This window comes from Sceloporus undulatus, chromosome 6, assembly GCF_019175285.1.
Source record: "Sceloporus undulatus isolate JIND9_A2432 ecotype Alabama chromosome 6, SceUnd_v1.1, whole genome shotgun sequence".
Taxonomy (NCBI): domain Eukaryota; kingdom Metazoa; phylum Chordata; class Lepidosauria; order Squamata; family Phrynosomatidae; genus Sceloporus; species Sceloporus undulatus.
Genome location: NC_056527.1, coordinates 46,537,896 through 46,550,579, shown reverse-complemented (window position 1 = coordinate 46,550,579; position 12,684 = coordinate 46,537,896). Strand labels below are relative to the sequence as shown.

Below are 12,684 nucleotides of genomic sequence, written 5' to 3'. Positions count from 1 at the left end.
ACAAAAATGATGCTAAGAAGACTGATTACAAGGATTTCTTTTTTATACCACTTTATTCAAACCTGAGCACCTCAATATAAAACTAAACACTGGTGAACTGTCATTTTCCTTGCTAAGCCCAAATTACTGCAAATTTACAATCTGCACAAGTAAGTTTCTGCTAGCAGTTCAACATTTAAATAGATTAAATCATCTTCTCTGACACTTGGTAGATTTCATATAATGAAAATAACTAAAGAATTAGTGCAATATACTGGACAGATCAAAATAAAATGGACTTTGGAAAACAAAGTTGCAGAATTCATTACAGACAGACAGTAGTACTTATGTTACAGGTACAGGAGCATCATTTATTACTGTTCTAGCCATGAAGGAAGAACTTAATCCCCTCAAGTTCAGGGGAAAAGAAATGTTAGCTCTTTAAAGTAACTGTACATATTGTATACTTTTAAGCAACTCTTAAATAGTACAGAGTATTAAACAGATGTAGACTACAATGCAGTACCCTATTTACAGTACATTAATATCCCAATTTAAAATCAAGTTGAATGTACATAATTGTTAGTGCACTGACCGATTTTATCCTTAGGGGAAAGATAATTGTGTTATGGTCAACAGTGATTAAAAACAAAATCAGATACCTAGTTTTCGCTGGACACAGATTTTGACAGTTTGTAAAGAATGAATCTTTGTTGCATTACGAGTTGAATTCATTGGTCATCTTGTTGTATAAGCAGAAAAACTGAATTAAACTTGATTTTTAAACTTTAAACTGGGTTGACAAATTCACATTTAGTGTAACAACTAAAAACCAATTGTTTCTGTGAGCACAGGATCAATAAAATTGTTAATGCTGCACATCTTTCCATTAAATTATGAAAATGTGGAATGTATATTTAAATGGTAGATACCCACATAAACAACATTTTGCATAAATACTGTGAATAAGCTTATAGGATCTTCAGGTGTGTTATAGTTAGGGTTTTTCCATATCATAAATGGAGAATCCCAATTCTGTTCATTACACTTTTACAGTAACCAATATTCATAGCTTAAGGAACTAACTGGTTAGCTGCAGATCCATGGAGTAATTCAGTCTCTATCCCTAATGACAAGTATTACAGTTTATAAACCTTTCAACTGAAGCCAAGTCTATCCAGCTTCCTTTCCCCTCCCTCTTTTGCTGAAACATAACAGCCAGTGATACATGCATGTTATTAAAAATTAGGACAAAATCATTCTGTATTAGAAATGACTATTTCGTAAGTCTCTTTGATTTGGAAGCTGTATTGGGCCAGGTTAAACACTCCAAATTCCATTGTTATTAACAAGTTAGGAAGCAGAAGAATATTCAAGACAGTTTAAAGCAGCTGAAATTTTAGTTGCTACAGCATTGACTCTTGGTTGGTTGTGTTGGTTCAGTAAGATCTACCCCTCTTCCTCTAACAGAATTGGCCCCTGCATTCTGTGGTTCATTCTTCGGCAACTTTTTAGCTACAAGAAAACAAAAGTCCAAAATTAGTATTCAGGATTTGTATTAGAAATTCCTATCTATATTTAATTTTCACTGTCTGTTGTGTTAGATGATGTATTTTGTTCATGCACATAGCATCTCCCTATAGCAATCTAAAGAGTGCATTTTTCCAAGTCCTCTGCTGAAGGACTCAAGCTGTGACACTGAAAACCTGTATACAAAGGGTTAGCCTGTACCCAGTTAAGCTGGGAGGGGGGCTTTGAAAATCCCCTACAGCCACTTCCATCTCTGTTTCTCTCCCATTAAAAAAAAAAAATCTTTGTTAGCAACCTAAAGAGTTGCTCTCCTATCTGATCTGTCACTACAGATAAGCAGCTGATTCATCATTACAGCTTCAAGCCTGGAGGGTGGGCTGGCACCACTGGGAAGCTTTTCTGTTCCATCGAAGACACCCATTCCTAGCCATGTATGCCCAAAAGCCTTCATGAAAGGAGGCTTTGTTGTCAGAGCCTTCATTAACTGAGCTATGGATGATTACTTTATATACATACACATCAGTTCCCTTTATTCTTCTAGTTACTCTCTAGTTCTTTTAATTTCTCATATCCCTATTGAAATATTCTACCTCAGCATGATGCTCACAAAGTTAACTGGTCTGCACAGGTTGCTGGCATATGGGTGTTTCCCATGCAGAACCCTTCAGAAGGCACCAATGGCAAGACTATCTTAACAGCCAACGAAACATTCCAAGCAAAATGCATATCTATGACACTGACACAGCACTTCCACCATCAATTATTTTTACTGTGTCTGATGAAGACACTAAACCCATTGTATTTTGTGCCTTTTGGTTGGCCTAATGAAGTACCACCAAAATGTGTATTTTGTTTTTTCATTATCTTCTGTCAAATATTTACTTACCAATTGCCATGAATATTTCATTTACATTCATTGATGTTTTAGCTGATGTTTCCATGAACAATAAGCTATTGTCATCTGCATAAGACTGTGCATCCTGTAAGTTAAGCAAACTGGTTTACTTTGTTTCCTATAGTAACGGATTATACAGCACTTTATTATACAGCTATTTAACAACCTTAGCTTGATCAGTTGCTAATATAAAAGCCAACCTCCTTGAAATACAGCAAAGCCTCCTGTACAAGTCAGTACCAACAGAAACTTTTCAGAAATCACTCATCTAAGGTTTTGCTGTACTAAAAAGGCATTGGAAAAAAGTACAGTGGTACCTCGGGATACGAAATACCCAGGTTACGAAATTTTCGGGATACGAAAAAATCCCATAGGAAATCATTGTTCCGGGTTACGAATGTTTTTTCGGGATACGAAGAAAATTTTTGGTGCTTTTTTCGGCTTTTTCGCACGAAACGCGGCTTTTCCCCATTAGCGCCTATGGCAATTCGGCTTACGAAGGCTTTTCGGGTTACGAAAGCGGCCGCGGAACGAATTAATTTCGTAACCCGAGGCACCACTGTATGTGGCAGTGAAAAAATGGGAGTGTAACTTTCGCCATCAAAAATTTACACTCCAAAGCGATCTTTACTCAGGATCAAAGAGAATTCAACATTTTAACAGTGAAACCATCATAGAATTTTGCAGATAGGTATAAATAAAGAGGCAAGTCCAAAGCAAAGTAATTGTTGTCCAAAGCAAAATAACTGTTGTCCATATGAACACCTGATAACACAAAATCTTATTTTAAGCATGATAGCATGCTGTATGTAAACTTCAAGGAAGTTCATAAGTTACTGTTGTTACAAATCTGACAAACATCTAAATTAGTCATGACCTTGCACCTCCCAATATACTGCTTATACCTCCTTTAACAATCTGTATTTCCTTGCTTTCTGAATCAAGAATGCACAACAACCCTGCAGACCATATGATTTGTTCACCTATCCTAGATCTTAATCCATCAGTTAAATTGTGAAAAACAATGATCCAAATGGGATCAAGGAAATGGGTCTGTGGATAGAGGGGGCCTTTCTTCAACCCTAACTTGAACGCATGGTTAGATACCATAAATGATACTTGTAACAAATAAGCTTCTCAAGGCAGCAAGCAGCTGGGTCATTCTGCTTGTCTCACAGCAAGGATCTGGCAGAACAAACCCTCAAAATGGCTTAAGTCACACATTTCTTAAAAATACTGTAGTAGCATTTTTAGACAGAAAGGAACAAGTTACAAAACAATAGGAACAAATTTCAGAGCTACAACAAAAGAATACCAAATTGTACAGATCTATATATTATTCCAGAGGTAGAATTTCAGACCAAATATAAGAGTCAAAACTCACCTGAAAATCTACAGCCCTTTTGTTAGCTAGATCAGCTTTGTTTCCGGCTAAAGCTATTACAATGTTAGGACTTGCTTGTCTCTGGAGTTCTTTTACCCAGTTTTTTGCTCTTGCAAAAGATTCCTGGTATCATTTAAAAAGAAGAACAAGACTTATTTATTCTTTTTCAGCTTCAATGATTTAAATACCTTAAGCAAACTTTATGGAAAATACAGCTGGGCAACTATTGCCCACAAACTACATTCTAACATAATTCATTTTTCTCCCTTTTGTTATGCAGACGGCTAAATTTAGCAATCACTAAACTGTAATTATTGTAAAAACTGTAAACTGACTTGGAGCAAGATACTTATCACATCAATGGAAATTTGCTCAGGATTACTGATGAACATTTAGATTTGAATCTCCATCAAACCATCTCGTTGTGTCACCTTCCTGAAGAGCATAGGGCCAAAATCCTGTCACCTCTTTGAAGGGCAGAGGACCAGAATTTTGCTGCTAGATTGCTGATTAGACTCTGCCTCTCAATTTGGAGCATACAGCACTATGTAATTTGTTCTGGATTTGCTCCTCCTGTTTCTGAACCTGACCCAAAGCTCCAGTCTAGTTCACCATTAAATACTTGGTACTGAGGAATTCAAAGATTGCCTGCTCCTGCACGATCCTGCCTAAAGGTAAAGGTAGTCCTTTGACATGAATGTCTAGTTGCAACTGACTGTAGGTGGTGGTGCTCATCTCTGTTTCTAAGCCGAAGAGCCAGCGTTGTCTGAGGACTGCTCTGGTGCTCATGTGGCTAGCATGACTGCACCAAACACTGTTACCTTCTCATTGAGAATTGGTACCTATCTATCTACTTACATCTGCATGCTTTTGAACTGCTAGGTAGGCAGAAGCTGACTAGTGATAGGAGTTCACTGCATCATGCAACACCCGGGCCTCGAACTGCCAACCTTCTGATCTTCTGATCGTCTTAACCACTAAGCCACTGCATCCCTGATCCTGCCTACCCATGTGCCAAACTGCATGAAGACTTTTTGGTTAGGGTCCTCACTCTAGCGCATCTCTTCCACAAAAAGCTTATCTAGTCTTCTCTCATAACCATCTGAAGTTAAATGAAGTTTGCACTGTTCAGATAAAACTTTAATAGGCAGTGTGAGAGTACATTTCTTGCTATTTTCAGCAAAGCAAAACTAGGATGGAAGCTTCACCTATCCCTGTAGCCAGATCTAGCAATGTTGACACATGTCTTGGTTACACCTCATTTTTACCGTAATGTGCTCTATAGGAAGCTGCCTTCAGATACTTAAAACTATCATGTGTCTTAAATATTTAAGGCAACAGCTTCACTGGCTATTGGTCCATTTGTTGTTGTGTGCCTCTAAGTAGTTTCTGACTTATGGCAACCCTTAGGAAAACCTACTATGGGGTTTTCCTGATGTTTGCCACTGCCTTGAGGTCTGAGTGTGGCACTTTCCCAAGGTCACCCTGTGGTTCCCATGACTGAGTGGGGATTTGGATTTCAATCTCCCTGAATCCTAGTCCAACACTCAAACCACTACACCACAGTGGCTCTTTCATAAAGCTCAGTTCATACTCAGGCATAAGTTGAAGTACTGGTTATGACTTGTAAAGCCTTTTATAACTCAGATCCAGACTATCTAATACAGTAGATACATCTCCTACTATGAGATAAGTCAGGTTTTAATACCTTCTGTGAACAGCTTTTGCTTGGTCCCACCATTAAAAGTACATCTGGTGAGAAGACACGAGAAGGTCTTCTAATAGTCTGCTCTCAGCGCTAGCCCTCTTCCTGCTCTCCTTCCTCTATTTAAACCCTTTTAAAACTATTAGCCATGGTCCAAAAGGCTTGTTTATTGGGATATGAGTGTTCCGTATCTCTATTTTCACTGTTGTTTTAAATGCTTTAAAACTTTCCAGTGCATCAATGAGATAGTTTATTTAAAATTCATTTTAGCTTTTTATTGTAAGCATGTTTTTTAAAAACCCAAGCTTTCTTTCAATCTACGTTGTAAGCCACCTTGGGCCATATATTGGTAGGAAGCTGGGATATAAATACATAAAATAAATTTGTATGACAAACACAGTTGCACTAACAAAACAAAACATATGGAAGCACACACACCAGAGATGGGAAAGCTATGGCAATTATGAAATTGCTGCAATCAGCAAGGACTCTTCTGAGAAAAAAATACATTGCATTACAATGTATCTGCAAGTGTTTGATTTTTTTCTTCCTGCTGAAAATCCTTTGCAACTCAAAACACAATTTTGCTACACTGTGTTACAGAGCTACCTCTTGTACCTTTCAGCAAGATACAAGATTACATGTGATTATTCTTTTTTAAACAATGCCTTTTTTAAAAAAAAAAAAACTGAATACAGTTATTAAACTCAAAGCAAACAATTGAAAGCACAGGGCAATTCAAAATCTGAAAGGCAGCAATGATTTTAGGACCACAAAAGTGAAGGAGCACTATATGACCCATGGATTAATTCCTTTAAGTCTGGATAGGGGTGGACAGAAAACTAGAATATCATTCCTATTGTAGCACAGTAAATTGCTTGAGAACATGCAAACTCATTATTTTAAACAACACCAGAAAGCAAGCAAAAATGCTCCTTCCCCTATAGAAACAGTAAGCAATCTGTCAAACTTTACATGTGAAGGTTATATCAACATACTGCTTCTAGAACATATAACCCTTTTATTACACTAACTGTACTTACCTCATTGGTAATATCATATACAACTATAGCTGCCTGTGCTCCTCTATAATACATTGGTGCCAAACTGTGGTATCTTTCTTGACCAGCTGTATCCCAAATTTCAAATTTTACTGTTGTGTCATCAAGACATACAGTCTGTGTTAGAAAAGCAGCTAAAAAGAAAACAAGAACAAAACATCAGTGAGAACTGTAGTTCTGAATATTTCATCAATCTAAGATTACTGTTTCCACGAGGAGATGAATACACCAAAAACTCTCTGAATATAAGGAACAACATTTTTCTATTAACTACACAAAATTAAACGTATTTTTACAACAAATCAGGGTTGAACCCATACTTAAGTTTACAGCAGATTACTGAAACGAATAGGGCTGAGTTAGTTCTGGCTATTATACTATGGCAATGGCTGTTTTTAATAGGTCTATGCTAACATGGTTAAGGCTGAATCCAATCCAATGGAATACAGTGAAAAGTTGTTCAGAAAATTATGAAGACCAAAGCAAACCCCTTGTGCCAAAAAGTGTTAGTTAAGCAGTTCATTAACTTAATGTAGCTTTCTCCAACCCAATGCCTTCCAGGTGTTTTCAGTTTCAATGCCGTTAACCCCATCCATTATGAAACCTGCTCAGCAATGAGACAGTTGCAGTCCTAACATTTGGAGGATACTAGATTAGGAAAGAATGTCTTAATGTTTCACTATAGGTAATGTTTCACTATTTAGATACAAATAGGAAGAAACAAGTAAAGGTAAAGAGCAATACTTGCTTTTACACAGTATGTAATGAGGAAACAGAAAGCTGTATAAAATGCAATGGACCAAGACATAGCTTTTGACATGCACAATGGTCTCTGGCAGCAGACCAGTTTTTCTTGAAGAGTTTATATTCTTTAAGAATTACTTGTAAGGTTGTAAAACTTGTAAATCCTGTTTCATAATGGCTGAGATCCAAAGAAAAGTATATAGTGGGCCCTTCCCTTATGCAGCGGATCTGTTGTGGACCATCCCCCCCCACCCCCCCTGTAAGGGAAAAAATATGTACGGTCAAGCTCTATTAAAAACAATAGGGTGCGTGCATGCAGCATGGCACATGCACCGTTGTTCCCCCCACGGCACGGCTTCAGCATAAGCTGAAAGCCATATATGACATGTCTGCATAAGGCGCAGGTGCACTGTACTTGCACTTCTGGATTTAAACCCTTTTAGAAGCCATGTGCCAATAATTAACAGTTGATACACTACAGTTGTAAGCAGGGAATTCTGTGCTCCTCCTGTTCCATTTTGCTAGCTCATCTGAGACTATTTTCTGTGTACACAAAAAACGTCTGGCTGCAAAAAAAACCTTTCAGGAGCAGCAATTTTCTTTAAAACAAGTTTCAGTATTTTCCCTAACATCCACTTCAAAGAGTGGCTTTCAGAAGTTTGGAAATAAACTTCTGGTCACTTCTACTTTTGCTCTGGGAACAATTGTGACCTGCAGTAGGCTCCAGGGTTCAAAAACTAGATCACAGGGTTTATCAACCCTGGAACTACTGTTATGCCGTAACTGGCAAATTTGTTGTTGTTGTTACATCACGTCAACTTTTACTTAGGGCCACTCCATGAACGAGAGACTTCTAACAGTACCAGACCTCAACTGTCCTGCTCAGATCTTGCAAATTCAGGGCCGTGACTTCCTTGATCCACCTGTAGTGCAGCCTTCCTTTTTTCTTACTGCCTTCCACTTTATGAAGTATCATTTTTTCCTAATGAGTCTTATAATCTCATGATACGTCCAAAGTACAACAGCCTCAGTTTAGTCATCTTTACCTCTAGTGACAGTTTGGGCTTAATTTGCTCAAAGACCCCTTCATTTGTATTTTCAGTAGTCCATGGTATTGATATAGGTCTCTTCCAGCACATTTAAATCGGTTGATTTTCTACCTGTCAGTTTTGTTCACCGAGGAGCTTTCACAACAATACGGAGAAATCTGAAATACTGTGGCTTGGATCATTACAAGTGGGTATTTGGAGATATGTTTTTACATTTAAGAATCATATCTAGTTCCTTCATGGCTGCTTTCTAAGTCTTGGGCCCTGTTCAGACCAGCCTGAAAGCCTATCTGACCCCCTTGCCTACTGGAAACCACTGTGTTCCTCCATATTGTATTCTGACAGTGGCCTCTTGTCGAGAGTATAGATTACACTATACTTTGGCAAATTTGTTGTTGTTAATAGCCCTCGAGTCAACTTTAACTCATGGGGATCCTGTAGATGAGACATCTCCCTTCATTGCTCTGCGGAGGTCTTATAGATTCAGGCTCATTATCTCCCTGAATGAGTCTATCCATCTAGTGTGTGGTCTTCCTCTCTTTCTATTGCCTTCGACCTTTCCTAGCATCATTGTCTTTTCTAATGAACCATGCCTTCTCAAGATGTGGCCAAAGTATTACAACTTCAGTTTCATCATGAGAGTTCAGGCTACAGTATCCATATTAATAAATTTAAGGCTGTAACGTCTTTTTTTAGTTAACCATGTTTATTAACAGCAGTTAAATTTGCACAATACAGCTATTTCTGGGGAAGAAAGAAAGGAAATATAAGGAAAATATTAGTTGCAGTTTAAGAAAAGCTACCATTCATTTGTAGAATTAAAACTTCTTGCACTTTTTGACAAAGACAGTTTAAAACCTTTAGCCCAATAATTACAAATAGCTCCCGATTAAGTTACCAAATTTTTAGAGATGCTTGGTCTACCAAAATAAATTTGCAATTGGTAATCCATTGTATTCTGATAGGTTACTAGCTGCAATGATCTGGTGCTACCAGACAACAAAGAAAATGAAGCCACTCATCACATACACCAACTGATTTCTGTCTATAATTTGGGCAAACTAACTATGTATAAAACATGTGTAGTTTCAATGGCTTGTAATTATTATCAATACAGGCATTGTCCAGCCTTTATTTACTTTATTTACTTCTCTCTTTACAAGAGGTGAACTTTAACAGTGCATGATCTCAAAAATCCTACACAAGAAACATAGGTCACGGGCCTGAGCTCAGCATGTAACTCAAGTGGGACATCCCCTTTTGAAAGACAATGAAGCTACAACAAAAACACACATACATGTACAATACATACTTCTTTGCTGAGAGGTTTCCTAGCTTACCAACTATGTAACAGTTAGTAAAATCTATTTCAACCATCTTACAGCAACTGTAATGCTCTATATACAGTCACATTTCCAGCCACATTGCTAAATGAATCCAAAGATGGTTGTGCCACAGCTCTCTCTGTGCCTTATGCTAGAGTATGGAGTTGTTGCTACTTATCATCGACAAAGGACCTAAAAGAGGTTTGCATCACACATTACAGTAGCCTCTAACAAGCAGCACAGAGGACAAAATGCATAATACTCTCCCAGGGAGAAGAGGACGAAATGCCTAATCAAAAACTGCAGAACAATAAAATATTCAATTAACAAAAATAAAAGCCAATGACATTGGTAGACGAGACTGACTGCAACAGTTTTACTCACTTATTATGACACATATTACTGCTAAAATATAAAATACTATGTGCTCCACATTTTCTCACCTCCAATTGTGCTCTCTTGAAACTCATGGAACTGGCCTTTTACAAAACGAAGCACCAAACTTGATTTTCCAACTGCAGATTCTCCCAGTAGAACTAGCTTGAACTGACATATTTTATTCCCAGCATTGGGCCCATTGGGTCTAGCTGCTCCCCGGTTCGCCATGTCCAAACTAGAAAGGAGTCCTTTTTTTTCAGATCCTTAAAATGAAGATTCCAGAATATGAACCGCAATGTGGCTTCACCTCAAAGCTGTTTCAGGAAAAAAAGATGATATTTCAGGCATAAATATGTTACGTGTTAAAGATTCTAATTATCTTTCAAAGTGATTATGATTTAGCCCAGTGGTTCCCAATTTTTGATCTTCCAAATGTTTCAGACTTAATTTCCTAGAATTCTTGACTATTGGCCAAACTGGCTGGGGCTTCTGGGAGCTAAAGTCCAAAACACCTGGAGGACCAAAGATTGGGAATTACTGATTCAGCTAATCAAGGTGTAATTTTACAGTGTGCTGAAAGAGAATTTTAGGCACAATTCAAAAAACAGTGTGGAGATACTCAGAAGGACATGATGGCAGCTTCACAACTGAAGGACATTGGTGGCAGATTTATTTATTTTATATCCGAACTTTCTTCCAAAATGGAACCCAAAGCTGCTTACAAAACCTACTACTCTGACAGCCATGTACTAAGGGCAATACTGTTACATTCCCTTATTTCACAACAATATATTATGAGGGTTTAAGATCATTTCTCATTATGAATAACATAATTAGGATGTGGACAAGCTTCTTAGTAGTTTGAAAAAGATGACTTGCCTTCTCGACCCTTGCCCAACCTGGCTGGCTATCCAGGGGGGAGAAAAAAATCATGGTGATGCTGAAAAACATAAGTAATGCATCCCTCAGGGAAGGCTCCCTGCCTCCCTGTCTCAAGGAGGCAGTAGTTAAACCACTCTTAAAAAAGCCCTCCCTGGATCCCCTGGATAGAAATAACTACAGACCAGTCTCACTACTACCATTTTTGAGCAAGGTGATCAAGAGAGCAGTCGCCAATTAACTACAAGCAGTCTTGGAGGAAATGGATTTTCTGGATCCATTTCAAACCGGATTCAGGACGGGATATGGAGTTGAGACTGCCATAGTCGCCTTAGTCGATGATCTCCATCTGGGCATCAACAGGGAAAGTGTGACCCTGCTGGTGCTCTTGGACCTCTCAGCAGCCTTCGATACCATTGACCACGGTATCTTTCTGGAGCGCCTGAGAGAGTTGGGTATTGGAGGCACTGCATTACAGTGGTTCCGGTCCTACCTATCAGGGAATTTCCAGATGGTGTCGCTTGGGGACAGTTGTTCGGCCAAGAGGGAGCTCAAATCGGGCGTCCCTCAAGGCGCGATTCTGTCCCCAATGCTGTTTAACATTTACATGCAGCCGCTGGGTGAGATCATCCGGGGACATGGGGCGGGGTGTTATCAGTACACTGATGACACCCAAATATATTTCTCTATGTCTCGGACTGAAGCAGTGACTAAGGATGACATTTCTCCTCTGAATGCCTGTCTTGGGGCGGTAATGGACTGGATGAGGGAAAACCTACTCAAGCTGAATCCAGGTAAGATGGAGGTACTCGCTATAGGAACCCTGAAACCAGGAATGGAGTTGTGTCAGCCAGTTCTGGATGGGGTCACACTTCCCCTGAAGGATTCTGTTCGCAGCTTGGGGGTGCTCCTTGACTCGTCGCTCCAACTGACAGCTCAGGTGGATGTGACAGTCAAGAGCGCCTGCTATCAGCTTCGTCTGATACGCCAACTGTGCCCCTTCCTGGAGCCGAGGAACCTGGAAACAGTAGTACATGCACTGGTAACCTCTCAACTGGACTTCTGTAATGCGCTCTACTTGGGGCTACCCTTGTGCCAAGTTCGGAAACTTCAGTTGGTACAAAATATGGCAGCCAGATTGATCACGGGAACTTCTAGGAATGACCATATAGCACCTGTCTTGAAGTCCCTGCACTGGCTGCCTATTAGTTTCCGGGCAAAGTACAAGGTGTTGGTGATCACCTTTAAAGCCCTACATGGCTTGGGCCCAGAGTACTTGAGGGAACACCTTCTTCTCTATTGTCCGCCCCGTACACTAAGGTCCTCTGGAAGAAATCTACTACAGCCAAAAAAAAAAAAAAACCCTAGGTTAACATCAGTTTCCCAGAGGGCCTTTTCTACTACTGCTCCTAAACTATGGAACGACCTGCCAGAGGAGATCTGTCACATTTCCACTCTGACAGCTTTTAAGAAAGCACTCAAGATGGATCTCTTCCGGCAGGCCTTTCCAACTTAGTTACCCTCCCCAGATATAGAGATATTGTCCCCTCATTTGTCTATTCTTCCCCGCCTATGTTTCTGCCTTTTATAAATGCTTTTAATGTTTTTTTTTTTACTATTACTGTTTAATTCTGTTTTAGTACTGGGTATGGGGGGGCGGTAGGTCTAGGGTTTCATTTTTAACTCTATTGTAACTGATGTATTTTATTGTTGTAACCCGCCCAGATTCTTTGTGATTGGGCGGGCTATAAATAA

The 12,684-nt window shown here is 39.1% G+C and overlaps 1 protein-coding gene across 1 annotated transcript in view; it reads right to left on the bottom strand.

The window, feature by feature from the left end:
- Positions 1-34: 34 nt before the first annotated feature.
- RAB5A (RAB5A, member RAS oncogene family) overlaps positions 35-12,684 on the bottom strand; it is a 24,184-nt gene continuing 11,534 nt past the window's right edge. The window contains exons 2-6 of the mRNA XM_042475081.1: positions 10,116-10,364; positions 6,537-6,688; positions 3,789-3,911; positions 2,396-2,489; positions 35-1,494 (exon numbers count right to left, since the gene is read on the bottom strand). Coding sequence (XP_042331015.1) covers positions 1,379-1,494; positions 2,396-2,489; positions 3,789-3,911; positions 6,537-6,688; positions 10,116-10,278 — 648 coding nt within the window. The 5' untranslated portion in view covers positions 10,279-10,364 and the 3' untranslated portion in view covers positions 35-1,378. The remainder of the gene's footprint in view (positions 1,495-2,395; positions 2,490-3,788; positions 3,912-6,536; positions 6,689-10,115; positions 10,365-12,684) is intronic.